General features: G+C 43.1%; 3 protein-coding genes across 6 annotated transcripts; 1 reads left to right on the plus strand and 2 right to left on the minus strand.

Annotated features, from left to right (window-relative positions):
• Positions 1-112: 112 nt before the first annotated feature.
• cant1a (calcium activated nucleotidase 1a) lies at positions 113-7469 on the minus strand. Of its 4 annotated transcripts, none has more exons than XM_054759226.1 (5): positions 7340-7451; positions 3935-4034; positions 2902-3570; positions 804-1007; positions 113-733 (listed from the first exon to the last, which is right to left on the minus strand). In XM_054759226.1, the coding sequence occupies exons 3-5, from the start codon at positions 3545-3547 to the stop codon at positions 363-365; spliced, it is 1221 nt and encodes a 406-aa protein (XP_054615201.1). In that variant the 5' UTR covers positions 3548-3570; positions 3935-4034; positions 7340-7451; the 3' UTR covers positions 113-362. The 4 variants fall into 4 exon arrangements, with proteins under 4 accessions (XP_054615201.1, XP_054615202.1, XP_054615199.1 ...); XM_054759227.1 differs by lacking the exon at positions 7340-7451 and adding an exon at positions 4580-5633; XM_054759224.1 differs by lacking the exons at positions 3935-4034; positions 7340-7451 and adding an exon at positions 4580-5640.
• Positions 7470-7864: 395 nt separating this feature from the next.
• Positions 7865-12228, minus strand: syngr2a (synaptogyrin 2a). Its single transcript, XM_054759228.1, has 4 exons — positions 12003-12228; positions 10805-11042; positions 10583-10716; positions 7865-8703 (listed from the first exon to the last, which is right to left on the minus strand). Exons 1-4 carry the CDS (start codon positions 12099-12101, stop codon positions 8506-8508), a joined length of 669 nt encoding a protein of 222 aa, XP_054615203.1. The 5' UTR covers positions 12102-12228; the 3' UTR covers positions 7865-8505.
• Positions 12229-12684: 456 nt separating this feature from the next.
• Positions 12685-17805, plus strand: cenpx (centromere protein X). Its single transcript, XM_054759229.1, has 5 exons — positions 12685-12763; positions 13287-13338; positions 13414-13467; positions 13538-13626; positions 14775-17805. Exons 1-5 carry the CDS (start codon positions 12728-12730, stop codon positions 14787-14789), a joined length of 246 nt encoding a protein of 81 aa, XP_054615204.1. The 5' UTR covers positions 12685-12727; the 3' UTR covers positions 14790-17805.
• The last annotated feature ends 522 nt before the right edge of the window (positions 17806-18327 follow it).

Here is an 18327-nt window from a genome sequence, read left to right on the forward strand (position 1 = left end):
TCCTTAAGTTTCACTTGGCAGAAAAAGCATGTTTCACATCCGTTTTTGGAAAAACGCCAGGCCATCAACAAGACTTCCCTGATAAAAAAATGACAGAAGCTGAAAAGATGCTGGAGAAACGATGGCGTTTAATGGTGGAGCAAAGACAAACGTAACAACAGACTGTACAGTATGTGCTGGAGGAAAACATCATCAGTGTCTTTTACATTCATCATCAAAAGAAGACAGTGCTGTCCTGCAGAGGAGGTCATTCAATCATTGCTCCGCTTGCTTGTGCTGGTGCTCATTCTCCAGCAGGAACATTGCTGTTCATGAAGGCTGTCCTTCACAAACAGGAAGCAGTGTCAACAACAGTGCAGCTTCTAGATGAACTCCAAGCCTTCGTACTTGACGTCACCGATTTTGGTCTCCGGTAGGAGGACGCGGCCGTCCAGCGTGAAGGCCATGATGTACGTGGCGATTTTCCCGGCATCTTCCTCCGACTTGAGCGCCAGGATGATTTGGTCGTCCGTGTTGGGCACAAATTTGAACGAGGAGAAACCGTGAGTGGGGTCCAGTGGGCCCACCCGGCTCACGCTCACATCTTTGAAGTGTGACGAGCAGCTCAGGACGAGGTTGGCACCCCGACGCTCGTCCGCTGTCTCCTCGTAGCGCTCCCTGCTGGCTCGGCGGGGGAGGAAGAACCAGCGCTGCAGCGTGTCGCTCCACGCTGCCGACTCGTGAATGAGGTAACCTGCAGAGATGGGATTACAGTGGCCGGTCAAGCGGGCGAGAGGCACCATGGCCTCGTCACAAGAACTGACCTGGAGGTTCTATTCCCGCCGCAGACTTGAGCGACTTGTAAATCGGGACCCAGTCCTGGTGTTCCACGTCCCCGCGGAAGCCCACCACCTTCACCCACTCTGGGTTGTCGTTGACAAATTCCCCGGACGTGGTGGTCCATTCCTTGCCCAGGCCGCCCACGTACAGATGCTCGTCCTTCACCGCCATCCACTCGGCTTTGAACCCTGGCAGGAGAACGGACATGACCACTTCCCACCTCAACTTTTTCCACACAGCTCCACCTGCTGGATCTGGAGGGTCACTGCCTCACTTGGCCCCAGTGCAAGCAGACTGTAATGGCCGTGTATATACGTCAAACCTGTCTATAGCGGCCACTAAAGGGAAACGACAAAGGTGGCCGCTATAGGCAGGTGGCCGTTATAGACATGTTGGTGGCCATTTTGAATTTGTGCACGCACATATGAAAATGTCTGTGATTAGAAGCTTGTTGTGTTTGCAGATACATCTAATTATACTGTTACATGTTGACCAGTAGAGGGCACTGTGGGACTGCGGATAAAAGTTGTAAAGAACTACTAGGCTAATAAACCGCGGTTAATAAAGCCATTAAAGTGCATCGGCGACGTGAGTCTCTCCTTCCCCACAACAAGGGGCATTATAGTATTGACACACATTGTGCACATTGTCTCACACCAGGAAATAAACGGTGTCACTGTCTGCAACAAGCTCCAAAGAAGACGACTTTTTTATGTGGAACAACTGACAGTTTGTGTGGATCTTGTGAATGATTGTGACTGAGCTAGGACTCAGTAATTAAAGTCTACACACGACGGCTTCATTGATTGGAAAACCAAACTTTTTCATGCATGAAGCTTCTACTTGAGTTGGTAATTTGGCCGCTATATGCGGTCAGATATTGACCAAGGGAGACAAAATGGGTGGCCGCTGGCTGCATTAGCGAGGTGACTGCTATACACAGGGTCTACAACACGTAAATTTTTTTGCGGGGGATTTTTCAGTGGCCGCTATAGGCAGGTGGCCATTCTATACAGGTGGCCGCTAAGACAGGTTTGACTGGATCTGCACCAACATCGGATGGGCTTGTCCTTGGACTATTTGCCACGCTTTGAAAATTTGGCAGAACGATTTATTTAGTAGAATTCTGCCAACAAACTGTGATGAAAACATGAAGATTAGAAATAATGAGCCAACCTTGTTCAACTCTAATCCTGTAGGTGGCAGCAATTCACCTTATGAAGCAGCTGATGCTTGACGTGTGAAGGAGAGGATGCTACGCCAGGGGTGTCCAAATTGTGGCCCGTGGTTGTTATTAAATTGGCTCACGGCCCATCCCAAAAATAGAATTTAACAGGAAAACTAACAACAGTAACAGCAAAAAGGAAAACAAATATTCACTAATTTTACAAGAATTAAGCCAAAATGTTAAGTCAAAAAACATTTAGTACCGTACAGTTTAAAAATGAAAGAAAAAGATGTCTTTTTTTTCTTGAACAAACAGATGTAATTTTTGGAAAATCAGGTTGCGGAAAATGTTACGCGAATAAAGTCAAAATATTCTGGGAATAAAATTGTAATTAAAATTTACAAGAAGAAAACTGAAATCGCTGGAAAGTAAAAAAACAAAAAAAACAAAAAACAGAATCAAGTGAAAATGTTAAGAGAGAAAAGTCCTATTGTGACGAAAAAACATTTAAACGAGAATAAGCTGGTAATATCTATTTTGGGAACCTAACCCCGCGATAAACTGTATTTTGTAAAAGTTGTAATATTATGAGAAACAAGACTAAATAAAGTTGCAATATTTGGGGTAAATTAGGTTGCGGAAAAAGTTACGAGAATAAAGTCAAAATATTCTGGGAATAAAATTGTAATTACAAGAAGAATGCTGAGGTAGTTGGGGGGAAAAACAGCTGATATTGGGGAATAAAGTCATGTGACAAAAAGAACACTTACAAAGAGAAGAAAGAAGAAGAAAGTTGAATTTGGAAAATGAAAGAGCAAAGTTGATAGAAATGGTATCGTGTCTTTCGTGGACGGGATGAATGACCTCCGGAACTAAAGCAAATGGCCGTGACGTGAGGAAGACAAAACACCAACCTTTGGCTACGTTGCCGTCGCCGTCAGGAAGGATGACCCAGGGTACAACCCTGTCACCGTCGATGTGGTAGACGATGCCCGTGCGGTCATCCACGCTGTAAAGCTTCCCGTTGAACACCGCCAGCTCAGACAGCTCCATGCCCCGCCCCTTCTCGGCCATGTGGCTCTCAAGCACCGTCCTTTCCGCGTCCCATTCCACGGACACCTTGTCGCCGCTCTCCGACACCAGAAGGTACCCGCGCCGCATGTAGCTGAACCACGTCAGCGTCTTCTCGCGACGGGAGTTGGTGTCCAGGTCGGCGATGACCCCGATGCGGTAGCGGGTGCCCTGCGGCGTGCGTTCGGGCAGACTGAGCGGGTAGGTGTCGTTGTAACGGGAGACGGGCCGCCGGGCGTTGCCGTGGCCCGCCGTCCAGCTGTTGGAGCCGTAGGCGCGGGCCTGCAGGCCCGAGTTCAAGTGCATGAAGAGCAGCAGGACCAACGCCAGCGAAACGGCCGCCGCCACGATGGGCCGCCATTTGAGGCGGAAACGAGGGTCCGTGGTTTTGCCCATGGTCGCCAGCATGGGGAGGCCTCCGACGGAGATGCGCAGACCGTTCATGGGCTCATTGTGCTCCGGTTGAGCCGCGTCTGCAGGTGCGGGCATGGAGGACGGAGGAACGGAGTTGCCTGAGGAAAACACAAAGGAGTCTGCTTTGACGGGCGGACACGGGAAGAAGATGGTGACAACCTGACTTGTTTGCAATCAGTGAATGTTTGCGTGCGATGGGACAATCAATGTTCTCAACTCCTGCTTCCATGCCAGTGCTGTACTGACCAGAATGAACACGCACACGGCAGGACACCAACATTAGCAGCTAGCCGTGTCACAAGATCTCACGAGATCAAAACGTGACAACATTTCTCCTTCAGAAAAAAGTTGTCTCCCGATAATAAATTCATGACTCACACCATAAATGAAAATGAACTCCATCATTTTGACGCCCTCCGTATATTGCCATGTGCAAGCGTGTCTGTTCTCCTCGTGTCTCACCTCCTAAAAAGGCAGGAAGAGGATTCACCTGGATGCAGAACAGAGTGAGACCTCTTGTCGGTCATACAGTCGCTTGGTCTCTGTGGGGGAGGTGAGGCCGCTAGCATAAACACAGCAAAAGAGTGGTGCTTCGTGAGGAGCAATGCAAGGTTAGGTAGAAATTAGGAGGGGAAAAGATGCTTTCAAAGCCAAATGCCACATCGCCCGTGTGGGAATATTAATAAGCGGTAGCAACATAAAAAGGCAACACAACTGTTTTATGATTCAGGAAAACCACAAAGTTTGTTTGTCCAGTCATATTTCTTCAGTGTACTTTTCTGAAAATTAATGTTAAGATCTCAACTCGTTCTCGTGGACCCAAACTCGCGCATCGCCTAATCTCGTGACACCCCTATTAGCAATACTAGCTAAAGTGCTAACATCACCCTCACGTTTGAACAACAGCAGCACTCATATAATCTTCTCTCCTCCGGGTGGACCAGGAGGCTCCTCGGGGGAGCCAGCGTGCACAAATTCTGGGATCTTGGCAGCCTAAAAACATGGCTGCATTTGTGTGAAAGCTGAAAGAGCCTTTCACGACGGGGATCTGCGCCAAACAGCGGCCCATTGTGTCGGTTGGCCAAGCCGGGGCCGCAAGCGCCTTACCTCTCCGTCTCCTCCGAGCGGACCGTCGTCGACCCTGCATCGGGTACACCTCAGCAGCCCCCCAGCACACCTCCAAATGCTTCACCTGCTCCGAGCATAACTAATCATGAGGCTGCTACCGTGGTGAACTTTAACTGTGCTTGGAGGATCACGGTCCAGTCCAAAGGTACTTGTAGATCATTAAAACCTTTATTATTAACTTATGCATGGACAAAGGTGCAGTGTGCGCTGGGGGGACTTTTGTTGTGACGTAATCAAACCACAAGAGCAGTCAAGAGTGGACTGAGGTCAGAGGTCAATGCCAGTCAAAGTCAAAACAAGAGAAAGGTTGTGATGAAGTGATGAATCATAAAAGCTGCTTGTTGGCTTCGCACACAAAGATAGCATTCTCTTCAAAAGTAACACACCCTGATTATGTCAGGTAAAAAAGCACAGCTCTGGGTTTTTTTGGGTTTTTTTTTCTCCCCCTGTCCTGTCCAGCCTTTAAAGCAGATAGAATTGTAGATCTAAATGCCGTCAAGTGCTCAACAGATTTACTCTGCCAGGGAGAAGTGTGATATACACTTCCCCTGTTATACAAAATTTGACTTTGATGCTTGTTATTAAGCAAATTTGGAGCAACCGGACCGGAGCAGGAGGGGACAGAGAAGAAGAGAAAAGGAAACAGGGGGGGGTGCGGGGATGAGAGGGGGACAAAAAAAAAACAAACAGAGACAAGAGACAAGGACAACAGCAGCAACAACAATTGTGGCAACAACAACAGAACAACAGAAACATACAGAACGACATCAGCAAATAAATGTCTGTGACAACTATAAAGACGAACAAGGACATAAGGACAAAGGACAAAACAATATCAACAACCACAATGACAATACTGCATTGAAACAGTCACATAATAGTAGTAATGAAATGATGAACTATGATAGTGATCACAATGACAATACTGCATTGAAACAGTCACACATAATAGTAGTCATGAAATGATGAACTATGATAGTGATCACAATGAAAATACTGCATTGAAACAGTCACACATAATAGTAGTAATGAATGATGAACTATGATAGTGATCACAATGACAATACTGCATTGAAACAGTCACACATAATAGTAGTAATGAAATGATGAACTATGATAGTGATCACAATGACAATACTGCATTGAAACAGTCACACATAATAGTAGTCATGAAATGATGAACTATGATAGTGATCACAATGAAAATACTGCATTGAAACAGTCACACATAATAGTAGTAATGAATGATGAACTATGATAGTGATCACAATGACAATACTGCATTGAAACAGTCACACATAATAGTAGTAATGAAATGATGAACTATGATAGTGATCACAATGACAATACTGCATTGAAACAGTCACACATAATAGCAGTCATGAAATGATGAACTATGATAGTGATTACAATGATAATACTGCATTGAAACAGTCACACATAATAGCAGTCATGAAATGATGATGCTCTGGGTTTTTTAAAATTCACACTTGTGCGACCATTGAGAGAGTGGCAAGTCAAGTATTGTAATAGGAAGAGCAATTCACTTATCGGCCGATACTAACTGGTGGCCCATCGATTAGAGCATCCCTCGTCATACCGATTGTCATGCCCTTTGATGAGCACACGTACAGTCATGTGATGCTCATTTTTAACAATATAGTCTCAAAAAAGCCAATTTCGACAAAACAATGTGCACAACCAACTCAAACACGTCTCTGGTCCTCCTCGCAACGACACTTCCTCATTGTCACTAGACGACAGCGAGGTGCATCCACAGACACTCCAAACATCAGAACAATGTCCTTAGAATGCGTGCAAGTGTGGTATAAACAAGAAAGACGAAGAAAACCAATAAGCGATCATAATTAGAACACGGGCTACTGTTGTGGCCATAACCCACAACAAGCTAAGACTCAACTCTGAACCTCCGACTTCAATTCCTGTCTTCCACGGCGACCACTAAGGTCCCCTAGGGAAGACATTTAATGTGACACACATTTACTGTGACACACACAAGCATTTTGGTGAGTTTTCGTGCACGTTTACTACCCGAAACTGGCAATCAAACAAAGAGTGCAATGATCATAATAACAACCACAATGATTACAATAGGACGCTTCCACAGGCTGGGGCTTTGTGCTCGGGCCTTAAATATGCTAAACTAAAAGACAAAGCAGCTTCCAGGTAAGTTTTTGATGGTCTTTCGCAAACATTTGCCTTCAGACACACAAAGTGCCTCAGCTTTTGTTTCCTGCTGCTTGTTTTCCCAGCCTTCCCAGTGTGTCATCTCAAATCAGGTTTGTTTGCATTTGTTCTTTCGCTCTCTCGTCCCCTTCCCTCCTGCTCCTGTGCTCACGACTGTGAGGGGGGTGTTATCCCTCCCGCCCCCTTCTGGTCAGTGTCGAGATCTACGCATACTGCACCACACCCTTTGACATTCTGACAGACGGCTCTAAGAGCCGGATCGTTCGCGAACAACCCATTGGTTATAAAGGACCACCTAACCGATGTGTGCTCACATCATGGAGCAGGCTGGATGAGGCTTTTGGCCGTTGAGAGCGCGTGAACAATAGATAAATGACTCAACAACGCGAGGCGTCAATTTGGAAGTGCGCGAATTGACACCGAGTACACTGGACTGTTTAGTGGAGATGCTAGTTCCCTAGCATCCTATCACTAATGGACGGTCTGTAGCTAACAAGGCCACACAAGTCTTGAGTTTTCCGTCTCACTCACCCAAAACTCAGACGTTCATCTCTCCGTCCGCCGCCGCCGAGCTGAGCTCAGGTGTCATCGCTGAAACGTTTCCTTGTACGGCGACCCAGGTTTTAACGCCCATTACTTCCTGTGCGACTGGTGACGTCATCACGCGTCGTCTCGACACCACCGTAGCGTGCACTCGGAAATACGCATGCGCCAGTGTCCTTTACTTGAAAAAACCCCAAACGTCATGCTATTTCCAACGCGTATAGATCATCTCACGTCAGGACAGATTTGACTGTTGCTCACTTCTGAGTTGAGGTTTTCTATTGTGGCGTTAAAACTGGATGTACACGTGTTTTAGCATATTTGTCTATAACACCGGTTGAACTTTTGCATTAACGTACTCATTTTGTCAACCTTTTATCATTGCCCTGCTGCACCCCCTACCCCATAATGGCAATAATCACTACTTAAATATTGACACAAGGAGCAGACGCCTGCGCAGAATCCTGTTCTTTCTTCAGAGGAGGATATAAATGATAAAACTTCACCCGAAGCTTGGGAACAACTTTTTTTTTATTTGGTCAAGGCAATACTCTGTAAGGCATTTCAGAATAATCTGCAAGACTGAAGAGCAAAACAAGACTAGAAAAACAAGCAAAATAAGAAAAGCGACTTACTGATGACGTGATTGTCATGTGCCTGGGCTGAGAAGATGAATAAATAGATCACTTCAACTTGCTATTAAAACAGAAGAAAGCCACATGAAAGTCCAACAGAGGTAGCAGAAATGAATACGTGGCTTAGCTACCTTCTAAGAAAAAGAAAATAACTTTAAAATAAGATTTAAAATATATAAGCGTATGTTTCAGTGCACAAAGGCAATTATATATTTTTAAAGTGATTGTTAAAACAAATCATTACAGTAGTTCTTACCGGGGACCTCAAACATGTTTGTCGCAGAACTTCTAAACAATATTGCATAGTCCATGTTAACAAGATACATTTCTTAGCATGATCCCCTCATATGGCACTCAGGGTGAAACGTTGGGCCAATTCAAGTCACGACAGTGGTTTTGGTATGAAGACAAGAAATCCCTACCCCCTTTTCCTCCACAGCAAATCATTCAACATCCACAAAGAACATGTACACGCCCCGCTGGAAACCCATCCTTGTCGGAGTTTGGGAGCCCAGTCCTTCAATAAACTGGCGGCTGGTACTCTCCGGGGTTCTCCGGGGTTTGGGAGAAAGGAGACTGCTGGTAGCCAGCGGGGTCGGTGGCGTATGGCGCTGCAGGGTAGGGGGCGTTATGGTCGGTGGCGGGGTCTGTGTACTGCTGGGCCAAGTCGGTCAGGCCTTGGCGGTACCTCGTGTAGGCGGAATAGACCAGCAGACCCTGGGGAGAGAAGTGCGGCGGCGCTTTAACGGTCAAACGGCCTCTAGAGGTCGGCAATGCATTTCACGCGTGACGTCACCAAATCCTTCAAAACATCTAAAGCAGGGGCGTCCAATGTGCGGCCTATGCCACATTCAATGGCCCATTTCCACAAGCAACAACTAATCCATTATTCAACTAATTGATGACGATTTTGGTATTTGATTAACCTTTTTTTGGTTAAAAAATGTAAATATCCTGCGATTGCTGCCTCTCACATCTGGGTATTTTGTAATTTCCTCATCATCCATGAAAGCACAGCTGTTATCGTTGCATTTTACGCCAGGGGTTCTCAACTGGTCTCAACATGAGACCTGCATTGTCCAATGCTCTTTTAGTTGCCAACCACTTTTATTTCGATCATTTACATTTTCATTTTTACATTTTTTTTTACACTTATGAGTCATTTTAATTTGTATTTACTTTTCAGACAGATATAACGCCGAGCGTTTTGTGAGGTTTGAGTTTTTGAGAAGGCATTTTTGTGATGCAAATGTTTTAATCTTTTCAGTGCATGTTGTTTTTAGAAGCCAACGTCTTGACCTAATTGTCCCCGGCAACAAAGCGCAACTACGTTCTTCATCACAGAAAACTGACCAGAACTGGATTTAGTGGGGGGTAAGTCGCCGTTATTGGACCACAATGCTGGTGGGGGTGTCATACAAGTTCATATCAAAAATCCAAACTATGCCTTTACCATTTTTTAAAAATCATCAGTCATTGGTTGTATAGAGGTTTGGGCCATAATTTTTTATAGCCGGTATAAATTCTTTCAATGATAAGAAAATGTCTTATACCGGTAGAAGTGATCATGATCAATTTAAGACGCATTCAATGACATTGTGATGAGGTGTAGTGTTCTACACTGGTCACTAGGTGTCAGTAGTAAGCACCAGACTTGATTGCGGGTCCAATAATCCCCAATGCGAGCTACTACAGCTGTCTTGCAATGTAGCAAAAAATGTGGCAAGATTTCTCTCATGGTCACTTGGCCTGGGACGCCAATAAATAAATAAAAGAAATGAAAATGAACTGGATCGGTTTGCCAGCTTCAATATTTTGCCATGTGCATGCGTGCCTGTTTTCCTCGTCTCCCGCCTCCAAACAGGCAGGACGAGGATTCACTCTGTGCGTTGGTTTCAGCACCTTGGTCTGTTTGTTCCATAGAACAACAGCATGAACGGTGTGAGCCCTTTTGTCAGTCGTACAGTCTCTTTGTATTGGTGGGTGGAGGCGGGGTTGCTAGCATGAGAGTGTAGCCTCGCAAGCTAACGTACAAATGAAATGAGTAGATTGCAATATACTGTCATATATTTGTTAGATTTTTTCATTGTACTTTTCTTGAAAGTAATGCTAAAATCTCATCTCGTCTCATAGACCCAGTCTCGTGTATCGTGACACCCCTACGGGCTACTGTTGCGGCCCTAACCCACGCCAAGCTAAAAGTCAACTCTGAACCCCTGACATCACTTCCCATCCAACACGAACACATTTGCAGCAACACACACGAGCACGAGTCTTATATATTTTCTCTTATTATGGCTACTATTTTGGGTCATGGGAGCGTAAAGGTGACTATAGGGGTGTTTTTTCATGTCTAGAGGGCTCTAATAATGTTAAAATATGTATTTAGAAGGTCATAGACAGGTTGTCTGTGCTCTAACGCATTCCATTCATCAATAAGGAATCCTACTTTGTGGAAGTTCACTTATCACGGTCAGGTCTGGAACCAATTAAACGCAATAAATGAGGAATTACTATGTGAAGGTATACCCCCCCAACAACAACAAAGGCCTACAGTATGCTGTTTCACTTCAAATACGGGTTGTGTGAAGCTCACCCAGGAGAGGAAGGAGAAGAAGGAGAACGCCACAACAGCCCGTGCAGCATCAGCCGGGACAGCGAGGTCGGTGGTCAAGGACCACTGGTTGGCCAGGACACAGAAGCAGATGAACCACAGGAATGTCCACGTGGCTGCAGCACATTGAAAACAACAAGGAACTGAGGTTTGCCTTAAAACAACACGAAACCCCTCAATTTCCTGTTTTCAGAGCACGCTCACCCGAGAAGCCCAAGTCTGCAATGACGATGTATCTTCTCTCCTTGGCGTTGCTGATCTGCGGGAAGTGAGCGTCCAGCACCAGGAAGGCGACACACGCCAAGAAGGCCAGGATGCCTATGCCCACTCCGTAGCTGCAAGCGCTGTCTTTGTGGTTAAACATGCACCTGGCTTCCGGCTGCTGCGACGTGTTGACGTAGCCCTCTGCCGTGATGGTTGCAAACACCACGATGGCAAAGAGCTGGAAAGAAAGAACATGTGACCTGAGGAGTTGGGCTCACGCTGGCTGAAGTGGAAGCAGGACTGTGTGACTTTTCACACATGCTTGACAGTCAAGGAACACTTTCACTTTTAAACAGGACAAAATATCTACTAAATGTATTCATATTCAGAAGACGTCGTGGTTTAGTTTATTTTCAAAATGATAATCACATGTTTACACGTACACGCCTTAAAAGGAGCAGGAAGAAGCAGATTTGAACGTGTGTCTCATCAAAGACTGATATCAGTGTAAGTGGAGGTACAATGAATTATACAGTACATCAAATAAATTGATGTTATTTATTGTATCTCATTTTGCTTTAGTTTAGTTTTTCATTTCATTTCATTGTATTTCTTTTTAATTGTGGTTTGTCCGGGCTATTGTTTTTATTCATGTTTTTTTATGTCTTGTAATTTTATCTTAGATGTTTTATGTAGCTTGTTGTGCTTTTATGTATTTTTAGATACTATTCTGTGTGAAAAATAAAATGATTACAGCACGATGGGTGTATTACATATTTTTAGGCTATTACAGGGATTAAATAAATAACCACTCACTCAAATAACTCCAGGAAGACTGCCTTTATATTCCTAATTATCATTCGTGTTATTATTTCACCACTTTTCCTTTACTTCCTGGTCTTGACATCACGGCAAAGAAAGTGAAACGTTAGCGTTTAAAAGGTTGGTTTAAACGTGACACAGCACGACACATGCTAACGTTAACAGACTCTTTTCAAACTAACCCCTACGGTGAATTAAACATTCACGTTCCCGTGACACCAAACACCTAATACAATTGCCACCGTCACAAATTTAAACTTTATTGGTAAACCGGTAAAGTTTGAAAGCTTTCTGTCGGTTGTAGCATCTGACATCTGTTGACAGCAAAGTCTTGTTGACAGCTAACGAAGCTAACGCTTTCCCGTTGTTAACTCACCCAGCTCAAGCACCGCAAAATAGTTTGTGGCTTTCTTGCAAAGCCTCCGAAATCGAAAGCGCCACCGGCCAGCGGGGCTCCATAGGCGCTGTTTTGCATCTTTCTATTGTGTGACTCGCAACAATGTGTCTTTGGAAAAAAAAAGTTAGGAAACTAGCCGGAAAACCGTTCTTGTTGGTGCGACGTCAAACTGCTTCCTGGGAACTTTGCCAAACCCGCCTACAAGCTGATGCGTTCAGGGTAGCTTGGAAATATTTACAAGCGGAACAACGTCACACGTAAGAGCTATAAAGGCCGGCGTATTGACGCTGCAGCTAGCAGAATGAAGCCTTTACGTTCAGATTCTATGGTAAACAATTGAAATGTATAACTTCAAAATGCGTGTACTGATGTCTCATGCACCGAAAGAAAATATAATCAATAAATAATACTTTCTCTGAAGTCTGGCAAATATTTCCATGATAAAAATGGCAATGTTAAAGAATTGTTGATTTTTACTTGTGTCCCAATAAAAAAATGTATATTTTATTTTTTGCCTTTTACCTAAAAATAACATTATTAGCATTTTATAAACTGTGTTTAAGAAACGAATACGGTTTCTAGCTATTTAAAAAAAACAATTAGAGGAAATAAAACTACTGCGCTCGAGTCGCATGTTGATGACGGACGCGTGCCTGTCCAGTCACAACGCAGAGCGCCAAGTTCCTCTAAAAAACGTAAACAACATGGCGGACAAAGACGCAGAAGTTACATTTAAGAAGGTAGAGTCTCCCTTTAAGTGACTTTCACTGTTCGCAAACATTTTGTTTGTAAGCTCGGTGAAGCTAAACTACTGTTAATTCAGCATTTTCGCCGAGAAAAAACGAGTTTGTGGAGTGTTATTCGGCTTTCGAGCCGAAGTCTCTTTCGCACGTCAAACCATAACATCTTCTTGAATTAGAATTAAAAAGTGGCGTCTAACAATAACTGTGTGCATGTTTCGAATGACGAATGAATACGATGTATGTAATACTTAAAAATAAACGAGGCTAATTATGTTACGAGATAGTTGTAGGTCCACCACACGTAAAGAGGGTTAAACGGGCCTCTTTTCAAATGCAGTCTGGTTGTTGAGAAAGCATTAATCCACAAGAGGGCGCTACAGCTTAGCTAGCATGTACTGTACTCGCGTTCACAACTAAACTTTGCAACGCTTTAATGCAAATAATCTTATGAGGCAAAAGTCATTACACACAGTATCACAAGACAGAAAACACCAGTGAATTCTCTGTGTCTCACCTACAGGACACAGTGAGCAAGCTGTTATCAAGCTTCTACAAGGAGGACAAAACCAGAAGTGAGTTATGTGAAGTAAGCCTGATGTAAATGCTTGTGATTCTGCAGCTCAATTCTTATCTGTGTTACATTACAGTTAGTGGCGAGGCTGCACTGCTCATGGCGGAGATGCTGAGAATATTTGTCCAGGGTAAGAACCACGGCGGCTACAACTGAAAAAGATATGAGTTGACGAGTGAGTATCAATCTGATTGCGGCAGAAGCGGCTGTGCGATCGCAGAAACAAGCCGGAAACGAGGACTGTGACCAAGTGGGCATCGAACACTTTGAAAAGATCCTACCTCAGCTGGTATGTACCAGGAGATGTATGGCACAGAATTTAGGAAATGCAGTAGCCCCTCTCTACATCATGGTTCGAATATCACTCCCTCACTATATCACGGTCTTAAAAAAAGAATTCATAAATGATCGTTGTTTTGTGGTTGAAAACGGCCTATTATTAATTAAAAAAGGAATATTTAAGCAAATTGTATGTATTGTTTGAGCATTAAAAAGAGCTGAATGAACTAACTAAATGAAGTAAAATACAAACATATATACAAATATAAAGGTGACTATAGTGGTGTTCTTTCATGCCTAGATGGCTCTAATAATGTGAAAAAACACATTTACAGGATCTTAAACAGGTTTTCTATGCCATAACTACGAAACTATTCTGTTTTTTAACATTGAATGCTCCTTCGTGGAAATTCACTTATTGTGGCCGGGTCTGGAACCAATGAACCGCGATAAGCGAGGGACTACTGAATACAGTATGACCAATGTACACTCACTGGCCACACCATTTGGTGCAATACAATACACGAGAGCAAAGATGATAATGCTCACTTTTCATTGTCTCTGTCAGAGAGGAAGGACATTTTATGCCATTCACTTTTTATTTAAGCCTTTTTGGCTGTGGTGAATGAATATTGGGGAAATCTCAGGGCACCTCACAACACTATACGGTTCGTGACTAGCAAAATTAACTAAGCGGAACTACGTTCCTTGTCACGGATCTACAACCAGAACCGGGCTCACAGGACCAATTAGGAGTGCGGGGGTAAGTCACTGTTGATGTACTACACTGCTGATGGGGATGTCATACAACCTCATGTCAAAAAATCCCAACTATCCCTTTAAGGACCTCTTCAGGGTTAATTTTTCAACTGTTATTTATGTTTTAATTGTTGTTGCTTCTTCGAAAATATTTTAAATGTAATATATTTTTTGTATTTTTAAAATCTTTAACATATTTTTAATATATTTTGGAGTTGCGTAGAATTGTACGGCATTACACTGAGTGCAGTTCTACATCACCGCCAGCTGCACCTTTCTGGCTGCCCACAAAAAACGGAGCATTATCACCTTTGTAATGGCTCATAATATGACGCACGAGTATTTCGTGATGTTGCTGCACAACAAAGAGACGTTGGTGTTCTTTTTCCCCCCTTGCAGCTGCTGGACTTCTAGCAACCTGTCGCCACCAGATGGCGCCAGAGCGCCTCATTAGTGACTCCGGTTACCACTTGTTACGTCGTCTTGTTTGTAATTCTCCTTGACTTGTAATTCACTCACATGTTAGAATGCATTCCACGCTTTCTTCCACATTTGTTGTGTCTGTTTGTTTTTTTTTTTAAGTGGAAAACAGCCCCCATCCCGGCTCCAATAAGGCCCACCTGTGCTCTTCTGTGCAACAACAGGTGCTTCCAGCATGCGCCGCGGCGCCCTTCATCAAAGCCTCCTGGAGCAGTTGGAAGCAATTAGAGTAATAAGGGGAGCAGCCAGTCTCTTAGATGATGACAAGTGCCAGGAGAAAAAAAAAGAAAAGAAAAGAAGTACCCCCTCCGGCCACTTTGAAGTTCCCTTTTGCTGTCCTGCGATGTTTAGTTAGAGGTGGAGGGAAGGCCAAAGGGGAGCTCTGGCACAGGGGGAAAGTTGAATGGGAGTGTGCGTGCACGAATGTGTGTGCATGTGTGAGCCAAACACGGCCAAGAGACCACACGCGTAGATAGAAAGGAAACATAAGAAAACACATTGGAACACGGTCCAAGAGGAGCAGGGTGTAATTCTGAAGGTAAATAAACAAAAGAGGCGAGGAGAAGAGGTGCCTCTCCTCCTTTCATCACAGCGGAAGAGAACGGCTCCTCCAACCCGCTGCGCCTCTAAAGCTTTTCCACAAGACCGTGTCTTCATTATGAGTCAGCACAGCCGTACAACACCTCACACTATTTATTTGCGTGATGTGACTCACCGCCGCACCGACAAACACATCTGGAAGCAACTTGGAGCTGAAAGTCTCCAGCGCGGGTCGCTGATGGCCGCTCAGAGATGCGACACCTGGAATTCCACACCGCGTATCGTGGATTCCTGCTCTCTGGCCACTGCAGGCCTTTCTGCTGTGTTTGGTTTAATGATGCGCACAATTGGCGGTCACTTCATTTGCTGGCTTAGTAGTAGCTGCAGACCCCCGCAACAAACTGCCACTTATCACGTAGGCAACCTGCTTATTGTGCTGAAAAGCTGCCACTTTTACGGCTTCCTCGCCAGGCACTGGCAACATAGAACGCCATCGAAGGTAAACATTACTTTCAACCAGGCGTGTCCGGACCTTTACCAGTGAGGACCACATAGTGAAAAATGAAAGGATGCGAGGGACACGTTGATAAGAAGAAGAAAATAGGTGTTTTCACTAATATGACAGAGCTGAGGCAGTTTTTTTTTTTACATTTTCAAAATATTTCAGCTTCTTAAATAACCTTCAAACATTTTCTTTTTGCAGCATTAACATTTTATTACCATAATCTTTTCACTTTATTCCCACAAATGATAACTTTCACCCAACCTCATTTTCCAAAAATTGCAACCTTATTTTCTTTAGTTTCTCATAATATTACTACATTAATATTTCGACACGCAGGTTTCCTTGCCTCAAAATGACATTATTTTTCCTCATAATGTTACACATTTGTTCTCCTAAAATTGCAACGGTTTTCTCCTAATATTTTGACTTTATACTCATAGAATTACAGCTATTTTTTTTCAACAATAATCTTTGGACATTGTATTTTTGTAATAGAGTGTTCCTTCGTTTATTGCGGGGATAGGTTTTCTCACAAGCAAAAACATTTTCTCACATTTCTGTCTTGTTTAAACACTCTCAAAAAAGTCCAAACCTTTGTTTGAATTTTAATGATCAACCTACAGGTCAGGCACAAGAAATGAAGTCACTCACTCGTGTGTATTTCACTCCTGTGGCCTGTGCCTTTTTGTCCTGGCGCCGTTCCGATGTACTGTAGCGTTTTTGTATCCTTTTTAAAACATATTGCTGCAGTCCTCCATCGAACCGAAGATTCATTTATAAACTAGCAAGCCAGCATGACACAGGAGCCAATCAGGACGCAGAAAACAATAGAGGGCCGGGCTCGGCCTGTAACAGCGTTCATAGGCTGTAAAAAATAAATAAATAAAGCACAAAAAAAATTCTGCGAATCTGTGAAAGGTGAACTTTGATAGAGCGAGGAAACACAATCTGACTTTTATGACTTTATTCCCATAATATTTTGACTTTATGCACACAATTTATAACTTTTTCCCCAACCTAATTTTCCAAAAATTAGTGACTGAAACTTTTCTTTGGTTTGTTTCTCATCACATCCATCCATCCATCCTTTTTCTATGCTGCAAAATCCTCATGAGGGGTATGCTGGAGCCTATCCCAGCTGACTTGTGGTGAGAGGCGGGGTACACCCTGGACTGGTGTCCAGCCAATGGCAGGACACATATAGACAAACACTCACATTCATACCTATGGACCATTTAGAGTCTCCAATGAAGCTAACATGCATGTTTTTGGAATGTGGGAGAAAACCGGAGTACCCGGAGAAAACCCACACACGCACGGGGAGAACATGCAAACTCCACACAGAAATGCCCAAGGGAGAATCCAACCCACATCTTCCAATCTCCTGGCTGTGTGGCCAACATGCTAACCACTAGACCCCCGTGCGGCCCTTCTCATAACACTACTACTTCAAAAAAACTATTTCTTCAACTCTGCCTAAGATGTCATTTTTTTAAACTCATAATATTATAAGTTTATTTCTCTTAATATTTTGACTTTATTCTTGTAAATTATTGCAGTTTTTTAAATTTAATTTTCCGACTATTTCAACTGTCTTGTAAATTTTCTTCTCATAGTGTTATGGCTTTATTCCCAGAATATTTGGACTTATTCTTGTAACATTGTAACTTTTTCCCCAGCCTAATTTTCCAAAAATGAAAACATTATTTGTTGTTTTGTTTGTTTCTGTTAATATGACGACTTTTAAAAAATAACCCCTTTTTTCTTTATACTTTCAACTTTATGCTACTAAAACATGATTTTTCTTCACATGATGTTATGCTCATGAAATTATGACTTTTTTTCTTTTAATATTTTGACTTTATTCTGGTACAATTTTGTTGCTGTTGCTTTTTTTTTTTTTTTTTTTTTTTTTTACATTTTTCTTGTTAAATTACATATTTTTTAATGCCAATAAAAGTGGGCCAATAAAACTGCTTTAAACTGTACTGTTCATCAAGGTTTTATGAGAGCAATAGTTGGACCCTGGAACAGATAAATTTGATTGGAATGATTTCTTATGGGCTTTGTTCAACCTGTCAGGTTCCTGGAGGACAGCGGTCTCCAAAATGCGGCATGGGGGCCAATTGGGGCTGTTTCTATTTGAGCTTTGGCATGTTCTAAAAATACAATTACACAAAAAATTCAAACAAAACAGCAAAAATGGGGAAAAAAGGTTTACACGAATAAAGAGTAACAGAACGTAATGTGTCATTTTAGAAGCATAAAGCTGAAATACTTAAGCAAATAAAGTTTTTTGTTTGAATATGAGAAAAAGAAAATGGAATGAAGTGACATTTTTTGAAAAAAAAAAAAAAAAGTTCAAATATAAAGAGAATCATGCCAAACTATAAGAATTCGGTCATTATGTGGGAAAAACAAAAGGAG

This window comes from Dunckerocampus dactyliophorus, chromosome 18 (genome assembly GCF_027744805.1).
Source record: "Dunckerocampus dactyliophorus isolate RoL2022-P2 chromosome 18, RoL_Ddac_1.1, whole genome shotgun sequence".
Taxonomy (NCBI): Eukaryota; Metazoa; Chordata; class Actinopteri; order Syngnathiformes; family Syngnathidae; genus Dunckerocampus; species Dunckerocampus dactyliophorus.